Source organism: Musca domestica, unplaced genomic scaffold, assembly GCF_030504385.1.
Source record: "Musca domestica strain aabys unplaced genomic scaffold, Musca_domestica.polishedcontigs.V.1.1 35, whole genome shotgun sequence".
NCBI classification, from domain to species: domain Eukaryota; kingdom Metazoa; phylum Arthropoda; class Insecta; order Diptera; family Muscidae; genus Musca; species Musca domestica.
Window position 1 is genome coordinate 8,395,102 of NW_026712315.1, and position 26,316 is coordinate 8,421,417.

Below are 26,316 nucleotides of genomic sequence, written 5' to 3' on the forward strand. Positions count from 1 at the left end.
GTATATTACGGCTGCGGAGGACAAAAATAACAAATCGGATGAACAATATATATGGGTGCTATAGCTGTATCTGAACCGATCAAATTTGGCATACAAATTTTCAGGCCTAATTTGGGTGTATATGCAAAATTCCATAAAATTCGGGCTGATATTACACGTTTGGTGCACAATAAAAGGCAAATCGGACGAAGATATATATCGGAGCTATATCCAAATTTTGACCGATTATCTCCAATTTCAATAGGGTTCGTCCTTGGGCCAAAAAAATGATTTGTGCAAAATTTCATCTGAATAGGGCAACAAATGCGAACTGTACTTTGTTTACAAAAATACATGGACAGACGGACGGACGGACGGACATGCATAAATCGACTCAGAATTTTTCTATGCAGATCATCAAAAGGAAAGGGTCTATATCGTTTCCTTTTGGCTGTTACAAACAAATGCACAAAGACATAATACCCTGACCCCCTTGTGGTGTAGGGTATAAAAATGGTGCCAATCGGTTTTTCCATCAGATGGCATATATCTAGCCTTGAGTTATGATTATTCACATTGTTGACCCCTTCCGGAGGAGGTTCTGAAGCAGTTGGCCAATATTGACCAATTCGTATGTGACATAAATCTGATACAAATATTACAACGTACCAGATTTGGACTTTATCGACTGCTTCCTGTACTTTATATGTTAATGTGCAAATTTGTCAAAAACGCGGAAATATGCGTCGTAACTGATATAGCTGACCAAAGTATTACATTTTCATACTTCATACAATACAGATTTAAATATTGGTCTGGGCAAAGTTTGAAGGAAATCGAACATTTATATCCAATTTCAGGTGAAACCATAAATCTCGATAAATCACATATTCATATCAGATTTCTGGTTAAGAGAATTATTTGGAAATAGCAAGTTGTAAAGAATCGCTGACTTGTTTCGCAAGTTATGATAGATATAAATAATGGAAATGGGTTGGCAGATATACAGGGTGAGATAAAAAACTGCAACAATTTTTTTTAAATTTTATTTAATAAAGGCAAAACATGTCGGAAATAGCATCAAATTTTTGAACAAGTTTAGATTTGTTCGAATTGGTCACATTTGACACGAATTATGTCCTTGAAATGGCCAATGAAACAGACACACACTGCCAGATTGTTGCTATGCGGTATTTTGGTCCATTCCCGGCGAAGCGCATACTTGAAGTGATCGACACTTTGGCCGTTTTTAGTGCTAACCTTGCTTTCCAAAATACTCCAGACACAATAGTCCAAGGAATTGGTGTCCGGAGATTTTGATGGCCATTGTGCGCTGGAAATTAAGCCAGGAACCTCATTTTGTAACCTTACTTGGGTGGCGCGTGCTCAGTGCGACGGTGCTGAGTCCTGTTGGATTGTCCTAGGTCTGCGGCCAAAACTTTTGTGTGCTTTAATACAACCTCCAGAATATTTTCGCGATAATATTCGGCCTTTATTCCGATGCCACGGTCGATTCGAGCGGAGAGCGACCATTGACAGTTATGGCGGCCCACACCATCGCCATGGCCGGCACTTGGGCTCTGGTGGCAAACGGAAGGTTCACATATTTAGCTGACCTCTTTGGCAAGTAAACACTATCATTTTGTTTGTTTACAAACTGCTGGACAACGAATGTTTTCTCATCGGAGAAACCCAAATTCGGCAGTTCACCACCTTCGTCCAAGCGACGCAACTCTTTAGCTCTTTTGAGTTTATTTTCTTTCTGCTGCGGTGTGAATTCTTGAACTTTTTAGAATTTCAATGACTCTACCCCGAGCTCATTTTTCAATATTTGCCGAATGGAATATTGCGATATGTTCAGCTCACAAGACATTTTTCGGCCACTGCGACGTGGATTTCGATCAAGTCGCTTCTTTATTTTGAACCATATCTGCTAATGTTGCTGCTTTCTTCCGCATTCTTTGAGCATTTTGTTTTTCAAAAATCTTGAACCCTATTTGGGAGAGACACCAGAGAAATGGTCCGATCTGTACCACCTATATAACAGAACTTGTGTTATTGGATATATTGAGATGTACCAAGTCTGAATGGTATTGGATGTTGATTTCGCTTTTTATGAGCTTCATGGATATTCAAAATTTTGGCCCTTTGGGAAGGGGGAGGTACCAGAAGGAATGGACCTATACATTCCATATACACATCGTTCGATGGGTTAATTAGAATATTGTAATGTGTGTAATTTGAAGACAGTCGGACACTTACATCACATTTTATAAGAGTTATAATTAATCAAAATGTTGACCCTTTGTGGGGGAGGTACTTGATGGAGTGGACCAATGTTGTCCATTTTCGCACATGACATAGCAATGATACAAATGTTAGGATTCGCAGAGTTAGAGCAAAATCGGATCATCATTTCTCTTTCTGTGCAACCAAATATTTTCTTCTTGAATATGTTGATTTTTGGCGGGAGGTACCAAAAGGAGTGGACCAATATTACCCATCCCGAACTTGATCTAAGTTTGACTCTAATGTCCTGAAACGGATTTGGTCCAAAGAGACCTAGGGGTCTAAGACCGTTATATCGATTAGGCACGTTTTAGCCGTAACAAATGATATATAACCCGTCTAGCCATATGGCTGAGGCTATAAAAATAAAAGTTCATTAGCCTAGACCCCACTCAGCTTGCAAAGAGAGAAATAGCTTCAGGACGAACCTTAAGGCAGTGTGGAATTTCGAAGAGAATCAATCGCAACTGCCAAAGGGTAAACTTGACCATGAACTACTCACTCTCTTTTCTGACCTCTAAAATGAAGGCTAACCCACATAAGGGCAAACCTTCTGACGAGAGTCCTGTGGAGATCACACGTACACACATATAGCTAGATCGACTTGTCTCAAGCAGATACGGCGAGCGGTATACTAAAACGCGCGTCTAAGATATAATATTTCAAGGTGTTACAACCTTTTGAGGCAAAGTAAACTTAGAATTCCCATCCTATCAAATTTGAGAGCACATGACATTCGATGACCCTATTAGCCTATAGACACATGTGTTATCTTAAATTATATCAATTAATCAGGATCATTATCAGGATATTAATAGAAAAAATTTCTATTTCATATAATTATGAGAAAAAACAACTGGTCATAACTTAAGATTACTCCTACGCAACATAAAAAGCCACAAACAACAAAAATGGATAAAATGACACGACCTTGTACACATGGTTCATCGACTTCCTTATTATTAGAAACTCATGTTTTCTCTTTTCCTTCTAGAATACTTCATTTACTATAGTTTTCTTAATGGCTTTCTGTGCACAAGATAAACAGAAACCACCACCACCGCCGTCATCGCCATGGGTATTTCCATTGTCACCCATTTTAATATCTATAATAACAACTGAAACTCTTTGAAGGATAACACGTTCCTTTACTTCGTCATGTCGTAGTCACTTAATTCATTTACTTTTTACCCACATTCCTTGTCTTATTTGTTTTCAACTTTTTCGTGTGTATGGGTGTTTTTATTGTTTTTGTTTTCTTTGGTCATAACTTGAAACAATTTGACCCAATTTCCGGACAACGTGCGCTATCGCCCGCAGCCATGCTATTGGGAATTTTGGTCATTCGGTCATTTGGTCATTGTCCAAAATCTATGTCAATTGATTAACATTATGATTAGCATGTATTGACATTTAATTCCGCTGTTCGGGTTCAATAATTGCTCGTCGCTTGCTTCACCTTGAAAAGCTTTTGTCAACTGTGGTAAAAAGAAAGAAGTTGATCATTTGTTAAAAAGACATTAATAAGCTGCCTTTAGTTGCTATCTTAGCTAATGGAATTGGCTTGGGGCATTTGTCATTGGAGAAAAAGTAGATTGGTATATTTATTATATTTCAGAAGTGAGAGAAATGTAAACTAAATTGTCATTTAATGTTTCTCGCAGGCCAGTATTGTGAAGGTCAAGCAAAGAGGGTGGTAGTTGCGTAGTGGGTGACAGCAATCTCTTTATGGTGGCTTGAGCGAAAAAATGTCACTAAAATGTTGGATATTTGTACAGGGTTGCCCATATTCGACGGACCTTTAGGTCCTTTGGGCCCATTCCAATCGACGAGGCTTGTCCGCAGGCAATATTCTTTGCGTCAATTGAATTTTGTACGGGAAGAAATACAAATCAATGCGAATAATCCGTTGTAAAGTGGACCGAGCCATGCCCAACTACTGAGAACGGCATTTTTGGGATGTTCTTGGGGAAGGCGCACTTCTCACATTTTTTAATGTTTTAAAAGCACGGTATGTCATTAAGTGATGGGACATCTCTGTCAAAAGTTATGGCGTTGCCAGATGGGTCCGTCGAATATGGACAACCCTATATTTGAACAAACTAAAGAGTATCTTTCGTTCATCCGATAGTTATATACAAAAGCTAAGGTATTCGCAAATATCATTTTTATACCCTGAGCCTTATGGCTCCAGAAGGTATACAGGGTGAGATAAAAAAAACTGCAACAAAATCAAAAGGCAGAAAAAAAGGCAGAATCAGAAAGGATGATCCAAATTTCCTCCAACTTTGCAAATCCTCCTATTTTCATCAGTGCTATGTTAGGTGCAAAAAAGGAGGGGGTCAAATTTTTGAATAATGTTTCCACTTACAAAATGAGAATTAAGGGCCCGATTGCCTTCAAATTACACACATCACAATATTTTTGGATGGAATATATCCTTCCGGTACCTCCCCCTTTTGTGGGAGGCACATCTCAATATTTCTATCAACACAACAACTGCTATAAAGATGGTAGAGATCGGACCGTTTCTGCTCGTAACTCCCGCACAGAGGGTTAAAGTTTTGAATAACCAAAACGATTATAAAATCCGAAATTGACACACTGTTCTCTTCATATTTCACACATCCCATTATTTCTACTAACACAAGGTTTGCTATAGAGATGGGATATATCGGTCCACTCCTTCTGGTACCTCCCACATAAAGTATCCAAAATTTGAATACTCACGAAACTCTTACAATGAAATTAACATCCACTTCCATTCAGACTTGATACATCTCAATATTTCCATCAATACAAGATCTGTTATACGGATGATCGGACCATGTCTTTTGGTACCTCCCCCACAAAGGGTCAAAATTTTTAATATCCATCAAGCTCACACAACCCGAAATTAACGTTCGATTTAATTTAGAAACCAAAACGCTCAAGTATTTTGCTAACACAAGATCTGTTGTGAAGATGATATCTATCTGCGAAGCACTTCTGGTACCTCACCCACAAAGGGTTAAAACTTTCAATACTTTTTTCTGTCATAACTTTCGAAACACTAAATATTTATCTCAACCGGAAACCTAAGATGAATATGGAATTTATGATTTCGCATAAAATTGGATCCAAATGTTAAATCTTGTTGTAATTTTGCCCATACCAATATTTTTGTCTGTATTTGATGATGTATGAAAATGGAATACCTTGGTCGGTTATACCTCGCGATCTGGTACCTCACGCACATTTTAACATTTTCTAAAACTTATCACATATTTAATATAAATATGAAAATGGAATTTATGATTTTTCATAAATTGGATATAAATATTAGATTTTCTTGTAATTTTGTCCATACCAAGCTTTTTATCTGTAGTAGATGAAGTATGGAATACTTTGGTCGACTTCGGTATTAGGTACAAATTTTCGAAATTTTCTAAAAATTATCACATGTCTCAAACCTTTCACGCTGCAATATTTACATCATATTTCTTTAGGTCCGATACGAAATGGACAATTTTGGTCCATTACTTCGGAACCTACTCAATTTGAACGATCATAACAGGAACTAAAGAATCGAACATTGGCTGGGGGTATACATCTGTCGGCTAAACCGACTGATGCTTTTTAACTTGTTTTTTTTTTTTTAATTTGACTGGAAACACTTGTTACACCCTACAAAACTATTTGTTGGAGGTGTTATATGCAGATCGCAATTATTGTCCTATCCTCACGAAATTTATCATGGAGGTAGGGTTAGGTTCGTAATAGAAGCCTATTGTTTTGAAGATTTAAGTAAAATAATTTGGGTTAAAAATGGACCAAAAACTTAAAAATTGTTAAGATTTTGTAGTAGCACTACAAGTCACAGATAAGGACCAATGGACACGGAATTTTGCATGAGATTAGAGTTTTGGATAGGGCAGAAACCTACCATTTTTTATGCCATTGGATTATATTTAGAGGGTTAAATGGCCCACTACTTTTATGTGCAATTGTGCAAATTTTGGGTACTGATTAGCACAACAGAGGCAGGAAACAGAACAAAAACAAAAAGTAACCTTCTGAGTGACTGTATGGCATTATTTCAAAAATGAATTTTAATTTTGTCTGTTCCAGTAAAGCATTTTTGAGTTTAGGAAAGTCAGGAACTAATTTTACCTTTTATCATTATTTGATCTAATATTTGATTTGGGGGCCGAAGGTCTGGACCTTTTTTTAATTTTATGACTTCCCATAAGAAATTAAAAACCTTTGTAGTTCAATATTTTTAATTTCGCTCCCGTCTCTTTTTTGAGAAAAATATTGTTCGAAAATGTTAAGAACTCTTTGCGAACGCACAAGAAACATCGGGCGATATTTCCGATTTTCACACTAGATATATTCTAAAGTGAATTGGACACTATTTTTCAATTTTTTAGAGCCTGTAATATTATTTTTATACCCTACAACACTATGTGTTGGGGGTATTATAAGTTTGATTGGGCCAAAAATTATGTAACACCTCGAAATATTGGTTTCCCATATAGGAAAGTATATATGGATCTTCCTAGCCCGCCGAGCTGAGTCGATCTAGCTATGTATGTCCGTCTGTCCGTCTGTCCATGTTCATTTGTAATCAAGCTACAGGTCGCAATTATAAACCGATCCTCACGATATTGAAAATGGAGGTGGGGTTAGGGTCAGAATAGAACCCTATTGCTTTTGGAGATGATCGCACTATATTTAGGGGTTGAAATGGACCAAAAACCAAAATTTTTCCTGATTTTGCAGTTGCTCTATAGGTCACAATTATGAACCAATCGACGCGAAAATTTACATGGAGTTAGAGTTTAGTAGAGGGCAGAAACCCACCAATTTGGGAAATAGGAAAATTTCCACTAAACCGCGAATATTTTTAATCCCAGTCAAATCACAAATACTTTAAAGAATCACTTCTGACCATTACAATGATGCTAAGAGCCAAGAAATCGGATATATAGCAAAATAGGTACAATACAAATGTAAAAAAATTGATCTAATTTTTTCTGCTTATAAATCAAGAACCGATTTTCACAATTAACATCAATTCGGAATGGTCTCTTGCCAGAAAACGATAAAATCTAATCTAATCTAAAAAAGTTACATTTTTGTTTCATTTTTTTCCATTTTTGTCAAAAATCGCATGCGATAAGATTTTTTTAATTTGACTTTTTTTGAATTTATTTTATTATTTTGAATTTTAAATTTTCTAAATTGTTACACCCCCCAACACTACGTTTTGAGGGTATTATATGAATGTGCATTATGTGAATTATCGTGCGATCCTCACGAAATTTTGCATGGGGGTGGGTCGGAATTGAAGCCTATTGTTCTTAGGATGTGCATTTAGAGGTTTAAACGGCTAAAAAAATTTTAATTTTTCTAATTTTGTAGTCGTTCTATAGGCCACAATTGAAAACTAATCGACGCGGAATTTTGCATCGGAAGAGAGTTGAGGACAGAGAAGAAGTCTAGCATTTTGGATGACTATTGGATTATATTTAGCTGTAAAATGGACCACAACTTTCGTATGCAATTGTTTTTAATGCTTCACAGTACTACGGAGTGCGTAAATATTGGCCAAATTCTTCGGGTCAAAAACCTAAGGGTAACCTCTGGGCAGGGCTCTTAAGCATTATTTCAAAAACGAAATCTTCCAAAATGGATTTGTATATAAGGGGACTTCGAACATTTGTAGTGTTGTAGGGTATCACATGGTCGGCCCGCACGACTATAGCCTTTGCTTACTTGTTTAAATTAAACTCATTTCTAAATCGTCGATATGTTACAAACATTACGAATTCAATAAGTTAAACTGTGGTAAACCACTGCGTATACTTATTATATGTCACCATTATACCATAGTACTCATACGTAGATGGAAAGCACAGTCTTGCAACAGATGTAATGAAAGCTGTTCTCCCGTCTATTGGCATGCATAAATAAAAAAAATAATTTTCTATATAAAATGTAGGAAAAAGACCAGAACATATGGCCTGATTAAGTATAGTGCATTTTTTAGAATAGATTCCCGAAACCTTTATTTTTTAAAATGTTATGTAAATCCAAACTAAAAATTTTTAATTTTTTTTTTCAAGTTCACTTGTACGAAAAGTGGTGGGGACCCCAAATAACAAAAATGAACCTCTCACGTAAAATTAGTATTTTTTTTTCTTGGACAAGAATCAATGATTTTATAGCCAAAAATCCAAAAAAAAATTCCTTAAAATTTATGGTGTTTAAAAATTTTGCTTCCCAAGATTTTTTAAGCACATCCCAAAAAGTATTTCAGGTTTAATTCAATACTAAAAACATTGGTAAAATAATCGATTTTGATTCAGAGTGGAGACCCCAACTAACAAAAAATTATCTTATCCCTGTAAAATGTACAAAAACTGTCGGAGAAGTAATCATTTCACAGGAGAGCCAGGATACAATGTTATCCACAAGTCGACAATTTATCAAGAAAGATTTTTTCAGAGTGATAGTACCTATTTCCAGGGTCTTGCCCACATTTTCCATGCGGTTTGGCTACGGGGGTAGATAACCAGCTTGCAGATTTTGTAACCTCCAAGAGAATTGTTGTTTGGAGTGTTGATAAAAAAATATGTACCTATATAGAAATTTTTCTGTAATATGTTTATCTACCCCCAACCCATTGGAAAATTTAGTCAAGCCCCTCGAACAAGATAAAATCATGCTCCAAAAAATTGACCCACATTGAAAAAAATTGTGCGAAATGGTTTTCCACCCCTTCGAAACCAAAATGCCACATAAGAGCCAAATCAATTTAAAAAAATGTCCAAGACTTCGAAAATAATTAAAATCAGGGGCTACCTTCAAATGAGGATTATAGCAGAACGTGGGTCATTATTGATTTTTCAAGAATGTTTTTTTTTTATTATTAAGTATTTTAACTACCAACATTTGCCGAAATTATTATGAACCATTAAGGGAAGATCAAAAGTCGGGCGGGCCGACCATATGATACCCTACACCACTGTGCGTATTTAAAAGAGTATATTGGACATTTATGGGAAGTAAATCATACCGCCTATGATCCAGATAACATTGCTGTATAGTGCATGATTGGAATTCGATAAGAATAATATGAAAAATAATAATTGGAGCAATAGGTATACCGGACGGAGTTTGACCAAATGGTAAAATTGGCTTAAATATGAAAAAATTTATCCAATTTGGGCTGATATTAATATATGGTGAGCAATAACAAAAAAATCGATGAAGATGTATATCGTAGCTATATAAAAATCTGAACCGATCTCAATAAAATTTGGCAGAGGTATTTTATAGCTGTATCAAATACCATTGTTGTGGGGTGTATATTACGCATGTGAAAGACTTAAAACCCCAAATCGGATGAAATATTTCTATGGTAGCTATATCTGAACCGATTTTCTCTAAATTTGATGTACTTACTTCTAGAGTAAATTCGGTCGTATATACCACAATTCATCTGGTGCACGAAAAACCTGAAATCGGACGAAGATCTATATGGAAGCTATATCCAAATCTAAACCGATATTGACAACATTTTAGGCACTTGTTTCTAAGCTATATATCTGGTGCCAAATATCATTCTTGTGGAGTGCATATTACGCATGTGAAGGACATATAGTCCCAAATTGGATGAAACACATGAACAGATTTTCTGCATATTTGATATACTTGCTTCTTGACTTAATTTGATCGAATATGTAAAAAATCTGATAATTTGGACTGATGTTGGCCATTTGATGCACAATCAACACGAAATCGGTTGAAGATATGTATAAGAGCTTTATTTAAATTTGAACCGATTCTCACCAATTTCAATAGGGTTTGTCCTTGGACCAAACAAATATTGTTTGCGAAATTTCATTTCCATCGGATAAAAAGTGGGACCTGCATTTTGTTCACAAAAATACATGGACAGACGGACGGACAGACAGACGGACTGACTATGAAGATCCTCAAAATTAGTTATGGGTCTATCTCGCTTCCCTCTCCATGTTACAAACAAATACACAAAGACATAATACCCTTACCACTATGTGGTATAGAAATATAAAAATGCCAAAAAGTGAACCGGTATAACCCATATTTTGTACAAATGATTCTACAACCTAACCTAAAGTCCTGTATCAAATCAAATGTTAAGTATAAGCAAACAATTTGAGGTTCTTAGGCTGTGTGTAATGGGCCCTTTGACGTGGCAACCCAAATCTGTGTGGGATCTATTAATCTCTTTGGAATCTACTAATCGCCAGAAAATGGCCCGAAAATTTTTGGAATGTAGTTGTTTTGCTTCTTTTGCGATACAAATTTACGTGCTTTAACAGATTTCAAAACGACACAAAAATAAGAAGATTATCCACTGTTTCTAAAAAAGTGGCATCTTTCATCCTCTTTCAACAAAAATCCATTGTTGTTCTATTTTTATACCCTACAACACTATGTGTTGGGGGTATTATAAGTTTGATTGGGCCAGAATTTATGTAACACCTCGAAATATTGGTTTCCCATATAGAAAAGTATATATGGATCTTCCTAGCTCGCCGAGCAGAGTCGATCTAGCTATGTATGTCCGTCCGTCCGTCTGTCCGTCTGTCCATGTTAATTTGTAATCACTCTACAGGTCGCAATTATGGCCTGATCCTAACGAAATTTTGCACGAAGGTGGGGTTAGGGTCAGAATAAAAGCCTATTTCTTTTGGAGATGATCGCCAAATGTTTAGGGGTTGAAATGGACCAAATACTGAAAAAATGCCGGATTTTGCAGTAGCTATACAGGTCGCAATTATAGACCAATCGACATGGAATTTCGCATGTAGCTAGAGTTTAGGGCGGGGAAGAAGCCTACCGTTTTGGGTGGTCATCGGATAATATTTAGCGGGTAAAATAGACCATATCTTTTGTGTTGAAAAAAATCGAAAATTTTTCGTTAAACCGCGAATATTTTAAATCCCGGCGAAATCACAAAGCCATGACAAGGTTACTTCTGATCTTTACATTGATGTTAACATCCAACAAATCGGATATATAGCAAAATATGTGCGATATATATGTCTATAAAAGAAGATATGCTTGAAAGATCTCTTATATGTCGAGAACGGCTGAACAGATTTCGACAGTTCTCATTAATTCAGAATGGCCTCTTGGCAGGAAAGAAAAAACGTCTAAAAAAATCGCACAAAAATATCTCTCTAAAGATGAAAATATTAATTTTGTAAAATTTTCTCAAATTTTTTCAATTTTGTCATATTTTTGGCATATTTTCATTTTGAATTAAACATTTGGTAATATTTCTACAGCTAACAAAACTAAGTAGTTAGGATATCAGGATATCATATACAGATCGCATTTATGGTCCGATCCTTACAAAATTTTGCATAGGGATAAGATGAGGGTCAGAATAGAAGCCTACTCTTTTTGGAGATGATCGCCATATATTTAGGGGTTGAAATGGACTAAAAAACTGCAAAATTGTCAGCAGGTCGTAATTATCGCCCGATCCTAACGCACGAAACCTGATGGTTTTCTTTTATTATTTGTCACAATGTCTTGTGGAATTTATTCAATTATCTCGCCTATATAAACTGTATCGTTTATTATAGTGTTGTAGGGTATTCAACGGTCGGCCCTGCTCGACTGTAGCCTTTGCTTACTTGTTTTTTTATATCATAATACATATTTAAATGTCACATGTTTTTTTCTGTCGACGTTAGCCTTTTGTATTTATATTTTATAGGATACTTGACACGCACAGACTGGCAAACAAAAACCCGATGGACTGTATATGATAACATATCTTTAAATAAATTAAAACCAAATATTTTTCCTAAAAACAAATAACAAAAACACCTCCTGATAAAAGAATCCAAAAAATATAGTATTGATTCAATGAGACTAATTTCACCATAAACAGTTTCTTGACCTAAAACATGTAGGTACTTCAAAATATGTCCAGTTTCAATTCAGCTACAACTTCAATTGCTTCTCTTCTTTAACACACATTCATACGCACTCACACACTTCACACCGATTTTCCATGGCCATTGCAATTTTCACTTCATCGTGGTTCAAATATTGCACAATGACCCTGTGGCTTTAACCCAGTCCCTGGTCGGGCAATGGTCAATGTCCTATTGAATATCCTCGAGTCGAGCACAATTTTCTTCAAAATATGCAAATTTATGCCATGGCATGTACAAAAATAAAAACACCTTACAAGACTTGATGCAAATTCTTCACGTTTTTCCTTTGCACATATCAAAATACTTTGTTTCACTTGCTTTTACATTTCCACACTTTTTCTGCCAGTATTGTTGGGAAAATTATATTATTTATTTGAAAATATGCACTTAATTGATTTTCTTTTATTTTTTGTTCTTCTTTTTTTCAATTTTATTTTCTTTTTTGTCTTCCTTAGGACGTCTTTAGGGTTCGCGTATCCTTCGTGGACTGTGTCATATCCGGTTCAGGTACATTTATTTTATCTAATTTTTCTTTTCTCCCACCGTTGGAATACATGGCTGTTGCGGTGTCACGTTGTTGTCTTCTATCAACGGAATTGTCCAAAGAGAGTAAGTTTACTTTTGGTAATTGAGAGAGAGAGAGAGAGAGAGACTATGTAAAGAAAAACAGAGAGTACGGGTAATAAATGCACTTGTTGTTAGTACTTGTGGCCAATTGTGCAAAAGTTAGGGTCGGCTACCACGACATGAACATGAGCCACCTAGTGGGTGCAGGTCATAGGTTTTCGTGTTGGGGTATGAATGTGTCTGTGGGGTTTACGCAGCCAACACAGTGTTTGGAATTTAATATTCCGTTGCAAAAGGAAGGGCATATTGCTTTAGTGGATTATTATAACCCTTATCTTTTTAAAGAAAGAGACAATAATCTGTTACAAAGATCTGGCCTTAAAGGGATAAAATACCATCTCCTGGTGTTCAGTGATAGAAACAACATTCTGGTATGCTACTATTTGCGTGTCTTCAATGCAGGAAAACCACTTAATTACCTTATCTGGAAGACGACCACCTTCTGGTTTTCTGTAGACAAGGATCATCTTCTCGCCTTCTGAGCAAAAAACCACCTACTGTTCTATGAAGACTGCAATATGGTCTTCTATAGAAGAGGCACGCCAAAGCTGGCAACTTTGTGGTCTATAATGTTGAGAAGAAAAATACATCACCTTCTGATCTTCTGTAGACGAGGACCACTTTCTTGCCTTTTGAGGAAAATCGACACTTGCTGATTTTCTAAAGAAGAAGACAATCAGCTGGAAGAAGACCTGCTGCTTGTCTTCTGTGAAGGTTTATTGCTTGATGAAGGAGACTAATACTAATACCATATGGTCTTCTGTGGAAGTATACCGCCTTTCGGTCACTATGGCAGAAAACCCCATTGTCGTCTTCTATAGAAGAAGACCCCCTTCTGGTCTTCTGCAGAAGAAGACCACATTCTGGTCTTTTACACAAGAAGACCACCTTCTGGTCTTCTATAGAAGAAAACCACTTTCTAGTCTTCTACAGAAGAAGGCCAACTTCTGGGCTTTCTCAAAAGAAAAAACTTCTGGTCTTCTAGAGAAGAAAGCCAACTTCTAGCCTTCCACAAAAGAAAACAACCATGTGGTCTTCCATAGCAGAAGACGGCCTTCTGGTCTTCCATAGAAGAAGACCACCTTCTGGTCTTTCTTAGAAGGAGACCACCTTATGGTCTTCCATAGAAGAAAACCACTTTATGGTCTTTTATAGAAGAAGACCATATACTGGTCTTTTATAGAAGAAGACCACATACTGGTCTTTTATAGAAGAAGACCACCTACAGGTATTTTACTCCCGAAGACCGCTTTGTAGTCTTCTGTGGAAAAAGACCCCCTTCTGGTCCTCTACAGAAGAAGACACCAGAGGAGGACCACCTTCTGGTATTTTACATAAGAACATCACCTTCTGGTCTTCTATAGAAGAAGAACCACCTTATGGTCTTCCATAGAAGAAGACCACCGTCTGGTCTTCTGTGGCAGAAGAGCACCTTCTTTTCTTCTATAGAAAAAGATCAGCTTCTGGTCTATTTTGTCAATGCAGAATATTACCATCTGGTCTTCTATGATAGAAAACCACATTCTGGTCTTCTAATGCAGATGACCACCTTCTGGTTTTGATAGAAAACCACTGTGGCGGATGACCACCTTCTGATCTTCTATAGAAGAAGACCACCTGGTCTTCTTTAGAAGAAGACCACCTTCTGTTCTTTTAGGTGACTTTGGTCTTCTCTAGAAGAACACCTTCTGGTCTTTTGTAGAAAAATCCTACTTTCTAGTGTTCTGTGGAAAAATACCACCTGGAAGAATTCCACGTTCTGGTCTTCTATGGCAGAAACCACCTTCTGGTTTTTTGTGAAAGAAGACCACCTTCTGGCCTTTTATGCAGAAGACCACCCTTTCGTCTTCTATTACAGAGGACCAGCTTTTCGTCTTCTACAGAAGAAGACCAACTTCTGGCGTTCCACAAAAGAAAACTACTTTCTGGTCTTCCATAGAAGAAGACCACCTTCTGGTCTTCCTAAGAAGAAGACCACCTTATGGTGGTCGACGGTCTGGTCTTCTGTGGCAGAAGATCACCTTCTGGTTTTCTATGGCAGAAGATCACCTTCTGGTCTTCTATGGCAAAAGAACACCTTCTGGTCTTCTAGGGCAGAAGACCACGGTCATCTGTGGCCAAAGAGCACCTTCTGGTCTTCTGTATAAGAAGATCACCCTCTGGTCTTCTGCAGAAGAAGGTCACCCTCTGGTCTTCTGTAAGAAGATGACCACCCTCTGGTCTTCTGTAAGAAGACCTCCCTATGATCTTCTGTAGAAAAAGACCACCCTCTGGTCTTCTGTAGAAAAAGACCGCCCTCTGCTCTTCTATAGAAGAAGGCCATTCTCTGGACCATCCTCTGGTCTTTTGGGGAAGAGGATCACCTTCTGACCTTCTATGGCTTAAGACCTTCTTCTGGCCTTCTATGGTTGAAGGCCACCTTTTCGACTTCTATGTCAGAAGACTACCTTTTCATCTTCTATGGCAAAGGACAGCCATTTCATCTTCTATGACAGACGACCATCTTTTCGTCTTCTATGTATTTTTTTAATTTTTTTTATTATTTTTTTTTTTTCTATATTTATTGTTATCTTACTAACTTATTTATTATTTTCTTATTTTGATGATTCAAAATTTATTATTTATTTTGTATTTATGTTTAATAGTACATCGTGAATGATTTAGGCAAAGAGACATTGGTCTAATATGGGTCTATGTTTCCTCGTCATAATGGAAAAACATGTCCAACAGTATTGCGTGCAGCTTTCTAGCACAACGGTAATTATAACATAAACTATGTAGACAGTCATGTTATTGTAACGTAATGATATTTTGTAGTTGTTGTTGTTTAGTTCTAACGCAAGTGGGATATTCCAAAAAAAAGCACCAACATAGCTTGAATTCCTTTACAACACCTTCAGGCAAGACCACTTTTCAACACCTAAATAATTTTGCACACACACACAGTGGCAGGGTTGCCAAGCTCCACCGAATGAAACACGCCATATTTGAGATACACGTAAAAATTCATATATAATTTTAATTTCTTTCCTTTGTTCATCTTGATTATCATTTGAATACGAAAATAATTATAAAACTAAAAAATATCACGACTTATGAGAGATACATTACTCGTAAAATTCCTACATACATACATATAAATACTTTTATATAGATAAAAAATACTATTAAAAAATATCAATAAATATTTGAAAATATATGAAATCGCAGAAAAAATGGAGCGAAAATGGAGAAAGCGGATACTCTGATTTAAAATAATTTCAAAACATTTCGAAAAATAGACTCAATGTTCATGCTCCCGCCGCTGCTGTTCATTCATGGAGTAGTGTATGGGATTTGTAAATTCGATGTGATGACCAAGAAGAGCATCTTCTGCAAAAGAAACCCGAAAAAATAATAATAACATATTATCCCATTTAAATTTCCAACTCCGCAACTCACCCTTCGCTTGATCCTCTTCCAATTGGATGATACTGTTAACAATATTATCGATGAAATCTTGTGTCAGTGTTTCCGTTATATTCACCGGCTCGTAATAGAGGAAACTTCTCTTTTTCCTTGAATGCTGTGGATTCCTGTTTGCTGACCGCCGACTGCGAAACAGAGCCAAACTTATGTGAGACTTTTGCAGTGGTATTTTATCGGGACCAAATTCCAAACATTTGCCTTGAACACAATAACGATCGTCGCTGTTCGAACACCGTGTCCCCAATGGGAAGTGACCATAGTTGCCATTGACCAAATAGAAACGATGTTGTATGAATTCATCTTGACAGCCCACGCGACAACTGCGATCGGGATTTTCAACACTGGCAGCGATTTGGGTACCATGGCCGGAGAGACCACGAACTTTGGTCTTGTAACCGGAACAGGTGTTGTCGGCAAATTCTCCAGTCGTTTGTAAGCGTTCACAGGGCTGGAAGGGTAATTGTTTATTCAGTTTAGGTAGGAAGTAAATAAAAGGGTCTTCTACGAACAAAGAGCTCCTAAGGAAACTGACCACTTTTAGGACTTCCCCAGTTGTAGAAAACCACCAAATGGTCTTCTATAAAAGAAACCCTTCTGTGAAAGAAGCTATCTTCTATGAAAAAATCTAACCACCCATGGTTCTTTAATCGAATAAAAATGTTTTTTTACGTGTAGGTCCCTCACCCTATGTAGAAGAAGTATATATTTTGGTCTTTTGCGAAAAAGACATATCAGCAGAAGATCAACAACTGGTCTTCAAAAGAAGAGGACTACTGATTATTTTTCAAGGGTCTATAGAAAAAAGCCATATAATGATCTTCTGGATCTTCCAACATTATATCGAAGAAAATCTCTATTGAAGACAACTTTCTGGGCTTCCATTGAAGTCTGACTGCTGGTCTTCTTTTGAAGGTCACTTTCTGGACCACTACTGAAGTCGTCTCCTCATTTTCAACTGAAGCTTCTGGTTCTCTATCGGAGATTACCTTCTAGTCTTCTATGAAAAAAAAAAAAAACATCCGGTATTTTGTGGAAGAAGACCAAGTCTTCTATGAAAGAAGAGCAGTTTCTATTGAAGACTACCTTTTGGTCTTCTAAATGGAAGAAGACCACATTAAAAGTCCTCTATTGAAGACTATTTTATTATCTTCTTTTAAAGAACAAATTCTGATCTTCTACTACAGACAAGCTTCGTCTACGGCCGAACACTACCTTCTCGTTTTCGGGGTAAGAAGACCTTCTTCACCAAAAGACCCTCTTCTGGTCTTCATGGGAAGAAGACCACCTTTTTGATATTCTATAAAAGAAGTCATCCTTCTGGTCTTCTATCGAAGAAGAACAACTTTCGGTCTTCTATAGAAGAAGACCAACTTCGGTTCTTAAATAGAAGACCAGCTTCGGGTCTTAAATAGAAGAAGACCAACTTCGGGTCTGCAATAGAAGAAGACCAACTTCGGGTCTTCTATAGAAGAAGGCCAACTTCGGGTCTTCTACAGAAGAAGGCCAACTTCGGGTATTTTATAGAATAATACCAACTTCGGGTCTTCTATAGAAAAAGGCCAACTTCGTTTCTTCTATAGAAGAAGACCAACTTCGGGTCTTCTATAGAAGCAGACCACCTTCTGGTCTTCTATGGAAGAAAGTCGCCTTCTGGTCTTCTATTGAAGAAGAAGTCTCTCTGGTCTTCTATACATGAAGGGGGTCTGGTCATATATGGAAAAAGGCAACCTTCGGGTCTTCATATGAAGAAGAGCACCTTCGGGCATTCAAATGAAGAAAACAACATTCTGAAAACCTTCTAGTTTTCAGTGAAAGAAGTTGACCTCTTGGTCTTCAATGGAAGACAGTTAAAATCTGGAAAGTGCCCTCTGGTCTTCTATTAGAGAAGGATATCTGCTGATTCTGTATGGGTTAAAGGCCATCTTCTGGACCTCAATGGAAGAAAAAACCCACATTCTTAGCTCCTATTGACGACTTGCTAATAGTCGTGTGTGAGAGAAATTCTTCTGGGTAAAAATGTTTCGGTCCTCTGTGAAAGCAGATCTTCTTGTCTTCTAAGTTTGAAATCTTCTGATGATCTGTTTTGAATACCCTCGGTTCTTCTCTAGCAAGACCTTCTTCTCTTCTAGTAAAGAAAGTCTTCTGGCTTTCTGTTTAATCTTCTATTAAAGAGAACCACTTATAACACTGACTGTCAAATTTCCTTCTATGAATGAGGATTTCTGAGCTGTTTTGTCCTTTTGAAGGACCATTGGTCTTCTATAAGATATGATCACTTAGTGTTCTAAAATAGACTCCTCGGTCATCAAAAAAATAAGATGCTTTGTTCTAGAAATTAATACCTTTCTTTCTTTGAGAGCAAGCTAAACTTTTGTTTTCTCTCTCTCTCTCTCTTTCTCCACTTACCTTTACAGTGTGCGTGCAAAGTTGTATATTCTTTTCGCCAGTCTTACGATTCATTACCACCTGGATACCCTTAGACCGCGCCATGCAACTTGAAAAACATCCTGACTTTACCACCCACAGATTTTCATTGGATTCCGGCGGACCGGGAGTTACAACGGAAATTGAAGTTTGTGATTTGGGTAATGACGACTCGGATGGCAGATGATCGTTAACATGATAGCTGTACTTATTCCAGGGTGCATAGTTATCCGATTTTCTTCGATAGGTTGTTGTATCATGGTTATATTGTCCATGGAAGGGTTTAACTGCAACTTCTGGAAAATGAAAAAAAAAGAAAAAATTATTTTAAAAAATTTAAAAATTATAAAAAAAAGTTATAATTTTTTTTAAAAATTACAACCTTAAATATTTTTAAAGAGGGTGCACTCAATCTTGAATCATACAAAAACTTTGCTGTTATGGGCAAAAAGTCTTTTAAGTAAAGATGTTTTCATTGAAAATCTATTTGCTTTACTAGTTAAATTCAATAACTAATCAAAAATCTTACCATTCTCATATTTACTGCGCACCGTTGTGGGACCATAAATCCTATCTGCATTCGACCCACGATCATAGTAATTCTTATTCGTATTACTGCGATATTTATATTCATCATAATTGCTGCTGTACGAAGCAGGTGCCGTGGTGTGGGTCGTCGAGGGAGGTCCTATTGGTATCTGATTACCATACGTCTGGTATGTAACCGATGACGAAGGCGATGATACCGATGTAGAACTCCTTCGTATTGTCTCATTGTCCATATCATTCGATTTATCCTGCTGCTTGCAAAAGATATTATCAATTTTATAATAATTACTTGTCGAATTATCGCAGGAGAATTTTTCACAACGCCCCTGGATACAATACGAAGGTTCATCATTCCGATACAGTTTCGACTGGCAAGTGGTGCCATCCGGGAATGTCCAGCTGCGAGATTTAGTACCATTTGTCTTGGTCTTGCAATAGACCTTACAGGATTCTTCTATGTTGCCCGAGATTTGTTCACCTTCACCCGTCAGATCGCTGTCGAATTTTTGTGCCTTTTCACAGACTTGTTTGGCAAAGTCCGATACCGTTAACATTGGTACACTATAGCATTGTTTGGCCACGCAAGTCTCGAATCGATGATCTCGACCAATACACCGGCGTTTGTAGTCAACGCATTTTCGGGTATATACCTTGAGACCGGTACTACCCTCGCGTAAACGTTTCGAAGGGCCATATAGGCAACTGGAATCACAGGCACTTGGCTCACTCCATTCACTCCAACTGCTTGAGGGCTGAAAAAATTGACAATTTTGCAACTTTGAAGGAAAAAATAAATATTTTTTTATATTTTTTTAAATTACCTTCTGATACTCATGTAACAAATTTCCGGATTTTGGACTGTCCAAAAACGCTGCCTTGTCATAATTGGCCTTGGTGAGACCAGCAGTTTGCTTGGATGCTGTGTACAATTCAATACGTTTGACAACACAAAATCCACTGCGGCACCACTAAAAATATAAAAGAACGCAGGAAACATTTTATTTAGTATTATTTTTTATATTTATTTTCAATATTTTTAATTAATGAAATTCTAAAGAATATCCTATATTTAAGGATATATTTAGCGAAATTCTGAGTTATCATGAGTTATCATAATCATAAGTTATAATTTTGTTTGTAGTCCATACTTTTGTAGGTTTTCCAGAGCACAGTTAAAATTGTTTGAAGTCAATCCAGAGCTGGATTTTTGATATAATCTTTAGGTATCTCAGGAAGGTTTTGAGAAGTCCTTTCAGAGCGGAAGTCGTGGATATAAGGAATTCACTTAGAGTTATTATTGTAGAATTTTTTTATGCATCCCATAATTATAGTCACCGATCTTTGGAATCTGTTTGGTGGCTTTTTCCGATCTATAACCATATATTGGATCTAGGTATTCTTGAGGAACCCAGACCTATTACATGAAACGGACTAAACGATTCATCAACGTCCAGATGAAACGGATGAAGCTGGAATCTGGACATTTTGGATGAGGGTCACTCTTGGTCCGAAGCGGTCAGTTTAGGCAGGTTTATTCGCTAGACTAGAACAGTACGAAAAGTATTAGAAGGTACTAAATATAGTACTCTTTGTATTTGAGGAAGCAGTAGAGCTAAAATTTAGAATGTGGGTCACTGATGGAATGTTTGACAGATGTACCAAAGGGTTTCTGGAAATTCGCACTATAAGTGTACGAAATGTACTAAATTTTGTACTATTTCATATCATGTGAACGGTTAAAGTTAAAAAATTAAAATTCAGAATGGGAATCAAGGTTGAGGAGTGGAGTCAATGTAGGCAGGTAGTTTTGGAAGTGAGTACTCATCTACACGAAAAGTACTAAACCGTACTAAATTCGGTACAATTTGAATTTGGACGAACGGATGACGCTAGAATCCTGAAATTTGAAATTAACATTACTGGCGGAGTGTTGGATTGGAATATGGGGGAAGTTTTCGGATAAAATTTTCTATACGAAAACCGTTATCCGGATAAAATTTTCTATACGAAAACCGTTATCCGGATAACATTTTCTATACGAAAACCGTTATCCGGATAACATTTTCTATACGAAACCGTTATCCGGATAACATTTTCTATACAAAACAGTTATCCAGATAACAATTTTTATACGAAACCGTTATCCGGATAAGGTTTTCGTATAGAAAATGTTATCCGGATAACGGTTTCGTATAGAAAACCTCATCCGGATAACATTCTCCATACGGCAACATTTTTCGGATATCATTTTCTATACGAAAACCTTATCCGGATAACATTTTCTATACGAAAACCTGTTATCCGGATAACATTTTCTATACGAAAACCTGTTATCCGGATAACATTTTCTATACGAAAACCTGTTATCCGGATAACATTTTCTATACGAAAACCTGTTATCCGGATAACAATTTCTATACGAAAACCTGTTATCCGGATAACATTTTCTATACGAAAACCTGTTATCCGGATAAAATTTTCTATACGAAACCGTTATCCGGATAACATTTTCTAGTCGGCAACATTATCCGGACAACATTTTCTAGGCGGCAACATTATCCGGATAACTTTTTCTAGGCGGCAACATTATCCGGATAACATTTTCTAGGCGGCAACATTATCCGGATAACATTTTCTAGGCGGCAACATTATCCGGATAACATTTTCTAGGCGGCAACATTATCCGGACAACATTTTCTAGGCGGCAACATTATCCGGACAACATTTTCTAGGCGGCAACATTATCCGGATAACTTTTTCTAGGCGGCAACATTATCCGGATAACATTTTCCATACGGAAACATTATTAGGATTCGGTTTTCCAAGCGACAATATTATTCGGATAATGTTTTCTAGCCGGCTACATTATCCGGATTACGGATACGTTTTTCTAGCCGGCAACATTATTCGGATAACGTTTTCTAGCCGGCAACATTATCCGGATAACGTTTTCTAGCCGGCAACATTATCCGGATAACGTTTTCGAGGCGGCGACATTATCCGGATAACGCTATTCAAATGAAATCATTATGCGGATGAAGATTTCTGTACCAAAAACATTTTGCGGATATAAAACAAACGAGTATTCAAAACTATGCCTCAAGATAGTTTCTCCATCGACTACTCCAATTTCAAAGATTTTCTTTTTTTGTAAAATTGTATTTCATAACTTCCAACTTTCAATTATTTGCAAGTTCAAGTACGTTCAGGTGTTAATTGAATTTAATTATCACAATATATGGTCAGACGGATTCAAATTAATTTCAAAACAAGTAAGCAAAGGCTACAGTCGAGCGCGGCCGACCGTTGAATACCCTACAACACTATAATAAACGATACAGTTTATATAGGCGAGATATTCGAAAGAATTCCACAAGATATTGTGACAAATTATAAAAGAAAACCATCAGGATTCGTTCTCTAATTTTCAAATAATAGCAACTTAAACTAATTTGCTCATTTCCAATTTATTGGTAGATGTTGCACTTAAATGGTCTTCCTAGATCTAGAACCAATATATCCCAAAGACCTATAATCTCTCAGAAGTGGCAAAAGATTAACATTTATTATTTGTTTTTGACTGAAACCCATCTATATGAGATACAGACATTTGACTATATTCTTCAACGAAATCAACGTTAACGAAATAGTCAGAAGTGCGTCTTTCCTGTATTTGTGAATTCTCCAAAAAGTCACTGGAATGGACATTTTCGTATTTTGTCTACAAAAGTTGGCAAACTATTTCACACATTGAATATTTTTGGATGGCCATCCAAAACTGCTTGGCTTTTGTAATGTTCGGTAACCCCCATTCAAATGTGCGTGAGGATCGGGTGATAATTAAGACCTGCAGACAATTTTGCAGTTTTTTGGTCCATTTCAACCCCTAAATATATGGCGATCATCTCCAAAAAGAGTAAGCTTCTATTCTGACCCTCATCTTATCTCCATGCAAAATTTCGTAAGTATCGGGCCATAAATGCGATCTGTATATGATCTCCTGATATCCTAACTACTTAGTTTTGTTAGCTGTAGAAATATTACCAAATGTTTAATTCAAAATGAAAATATGCCAAAAATATGACAAAATTGAAAAAATATGAGAAAATTTTACAAAATCCATATTTTCATCTTTAGAGAGATATTTTTATGCGATTTTTTTAGTCGTTTTTTCTTTCCTGCCAAGAGGCCATTCTGAATTAATGAGAACTGTCGAAATCAGTTCAGCCGTTCTCGACATATAAGAGATTTTTCAAGCATATCTTCTTTGATAAACATATATGTCGCACATATTTTGCTATATATCCGTTTTGTTGGATATTAACATCAATGTAAAGATCAGAAGTAACCTTGTCATGGCTTTGTGATTTCGCCGGGATTTAAAATATTCGCGGTTTAATGAAAAATTTTGAATTTTTTCCACACAAAAGATATGGTCTATTTTACCCGCTAAATATTATCCGATGACCACCCAAATTGGTAGGCTTCTTCCCCGCCCTAAACTCTAGCTACATGCGAAATTCCGCGTCGATTGGTCTATAATTGCGACCTGTATAGCTACTGCAAAATCCGACATTTTTTCAGTATTTGGTCCATTTCAACCCCTAAACATTTGGCGATCATCTCCAAAAGAAATAGGGTTCTATTCTGACCCAATCCCCACCTCCATTCTAAATTTCGTGAAGATCGGGCCATAATTGCGACCTGTAGAGTGATTACAAATTAACATGGACAGACGGACAGACGGACAGACGGACAGACGGACGGACGGACATACATAGCTAGATCGACTCAGCTCGGCGAGCTAGGAAGATCCATATATACTTTCCTATATGGGAAACCAATATTTCGAGGTGTTACATAAATTCTGGCCCAATCAAACTTATAATACCCCCAACACATAGTGTTGTAGGGTATAATAAAACAACAACAAATATAAACGATATTGAAATAGACAGCAAAAAAACGCCAATCAAACCACATACATTCCAGATGAATTTTCTAGAGACTTAGAGCCAGAAATAAATGTGGGGTGTGGGGTGTTTCACAGACGACGACTTCGAAAATATAAATAATTTTCGATATTTGGTGGTTGAAATGACAAATGTCCTCTCTTCTGTGTTGTGGTTGTCCCACAACACAGAAGATGTGCACCAAAAATACTAAATGGTACCAAATGTGGTAAAATTTCGGTTTGGTTGAATCGATAGAGCTTGAATCCTGAAATTTTATGTAATGTCACTGTTAGTTCCTAAATATATATATGGTCGTGGCCAGTTTTTATTATAACAAGTAAAAGAACATTAAGTTCGGCCGGGCTAAACTTTAAATACCCTTCACCTAAGGGGAAAAGGAAACATTAGAAGAAATGTGCAAAAACCATTAAAATGCCGAATATCGGGAGGTACCGTTATATGGGCGCTATAACAAATCGTGGACCTACACATGCAACGTTTCGCCAAAGGATCTAGAACCCATTATGACCTACAAATTCCAATTTTTAGAAAAATCCGTGAAAAAATGAGGCAAAAATCATAAAATTACCGAATATCGGGAGGTACCTTTATATGGGGGCTATACCAAAACGTGGACCTATAATCACAATAACTCGCCACACAAACTGGGACCCATTATGATCTACAACTACCAATTTTCAGAGAAATACTTGAAAAAATGTGTCAAAAATCATCAAACTACCGAATATTCGGAGGTACCGTTATATGGGGACTATATCAAAACGTGAACCTACACATACAATGTTTTGCCACACGAACTAGGATCCATTATGACCCACAAATACCAATTTTTAAACAAATCAACGAAAACCTGTGGCAAAAACCATCAAAATACCGAATATTGGGAGATACCTTTTTATAGGGGGCTATACCAAATCATGGACCCATACATGCAATGTTTCGCTACCGGAGCTGGAACCTATTATGACCAACAAATACCAATTTTTAGACAAATCCTTGAAAAAAATGTGTCAAAAAATTAAAATACCGAATATCGGGAGGTACCATTATATGAAGGCTATACCAAAACGTGGACCTATACATGCTATGTTTTGCCACACATACAGGGACCCGTTATGACCTACAAATACCAATTTTCAGACAAATCCGTGAAAAAATGTGGCATAAATCATCAAAATACCGAATATAGGGAGGTACCGTTATATTGGGACTATACCAGAACGTGGACCGATATATCTTATTTTCAATGCCAACCATCCTAGACACAATACAAATTGCTCTGCTAAATTTTGGCGCTCTACGTCAAATAATGTGGGCTGTATCGTGATTTCAACAGAAAGACGGACAACGTTAAATCGACTTAGAATTTTATGCTGATTATGAATATATATACTTTATGGGGTCTACGAGGAATATTTAAGGATGTTACAAACGGAATGACAAAGTTAATATACCCTCAATTCCAAGGTGGAGGGTAAAAAAAGAAATATTTTTAGCTAGAAAAATTGGATGTAGAATCATTGTGCAAGGGTTAAACTAATATGAAGTCTTTTTGGAGGAAAAAGTAATCATTTTTCGATTATCCTTCCACCTCCTCCGTCCGTTCTCCCCCACTAGGTTTATCAAACTAAAATTACATTATTAATTACTTAGAATATCAATACGTTTAAAAATAGTCCAAAAAGCGAAAACCATATTTTAACTGTGTCGGAAACCTCAAAAATACCGAAAATCTAGAGGATAACGGCATCTAGTGGGCCTTTATCGAACATTTTTCTTAAGGAAGGAACATACTTTTCAGGAAACCCAAATGTCAAGTTTTAGCTGTGGCAGAAACCTTCGAAATACTGAAAACTGAACTGGCAGAATGAATCTAAAATTTTAAGTTGGACTTTTCATTGTATATTTAGTTTTAAAGCCTCCAAGAGTTATAATCGTATTTATTGATTAATTGATTATTAAGAATATTTTTAATGTCCTAGCAGAGCTGAAATCGTATATTTTTTGAATAGAGC

The 26,316-nt window shown here is 36.7% G+C and overlaps 2 protein-coding genes across 7 annotated transcripts in view; both read right to left on the reverse strand.

Annotated features, from left to right (window-relative positions):
- Positions 1-12,737, reverse strand: part of LOC131803890 (glutamic acid-rich protein-like) — a 100,204-nt gene extending 87,467 nt beyond the window's left edge. For 2 of the 6 annotated variants that reach the window (XM_059125739.1, XM_059125737.1), the window contains exon 1: positions 12,512-12,701. The gene's annotated coding sequence lies outside the window, so the exon portion shown is untranslated. Of the gene's footprint in view, positions 1-12,295 lie in introns of all 6 variants that reach the window. The other 4 variants (XM_059125740.1, XM_059125738.1, XM_059125746.1 and 1 more) reach the window with 2 other exon arrangements.
- A 3,133-nt stretch (positions 12,738-15,870) lies between these two features.
- The window catches only part of LOC101893463 (uncharacterized), a 58,790-nt gene continuing 48,344 nt past the window's right edge, over positions 15,871-26,316 (reverse strand). The window contains exons 10-14 of the mRNA XM_005176506.4: positions 20,147-20,293; positions 19,306-20,077; positions 18,759-19,072; positions 16,326-16,800; positions 15,871-16,256 (exon numbers count right to left, since the gene is read on the reverse strand). Of these exons, the coding sequence (XP_005176563.1) occupies positions 16,168-16,256; positions 16,326-16,800; positions 18,759-19,072; positions 19,306-20,077; positions 20,147-20,293 (1,797 nt within the window). The 3' untranslated portion in view covers positions 15,871-16,167. The remainder of the gene's footprint in view (positions 16,257-16,325; positions 16,801-18,758; positions 19,073-19,305; positions 20,078-20,146; positions 20,294-26,316) is intronic.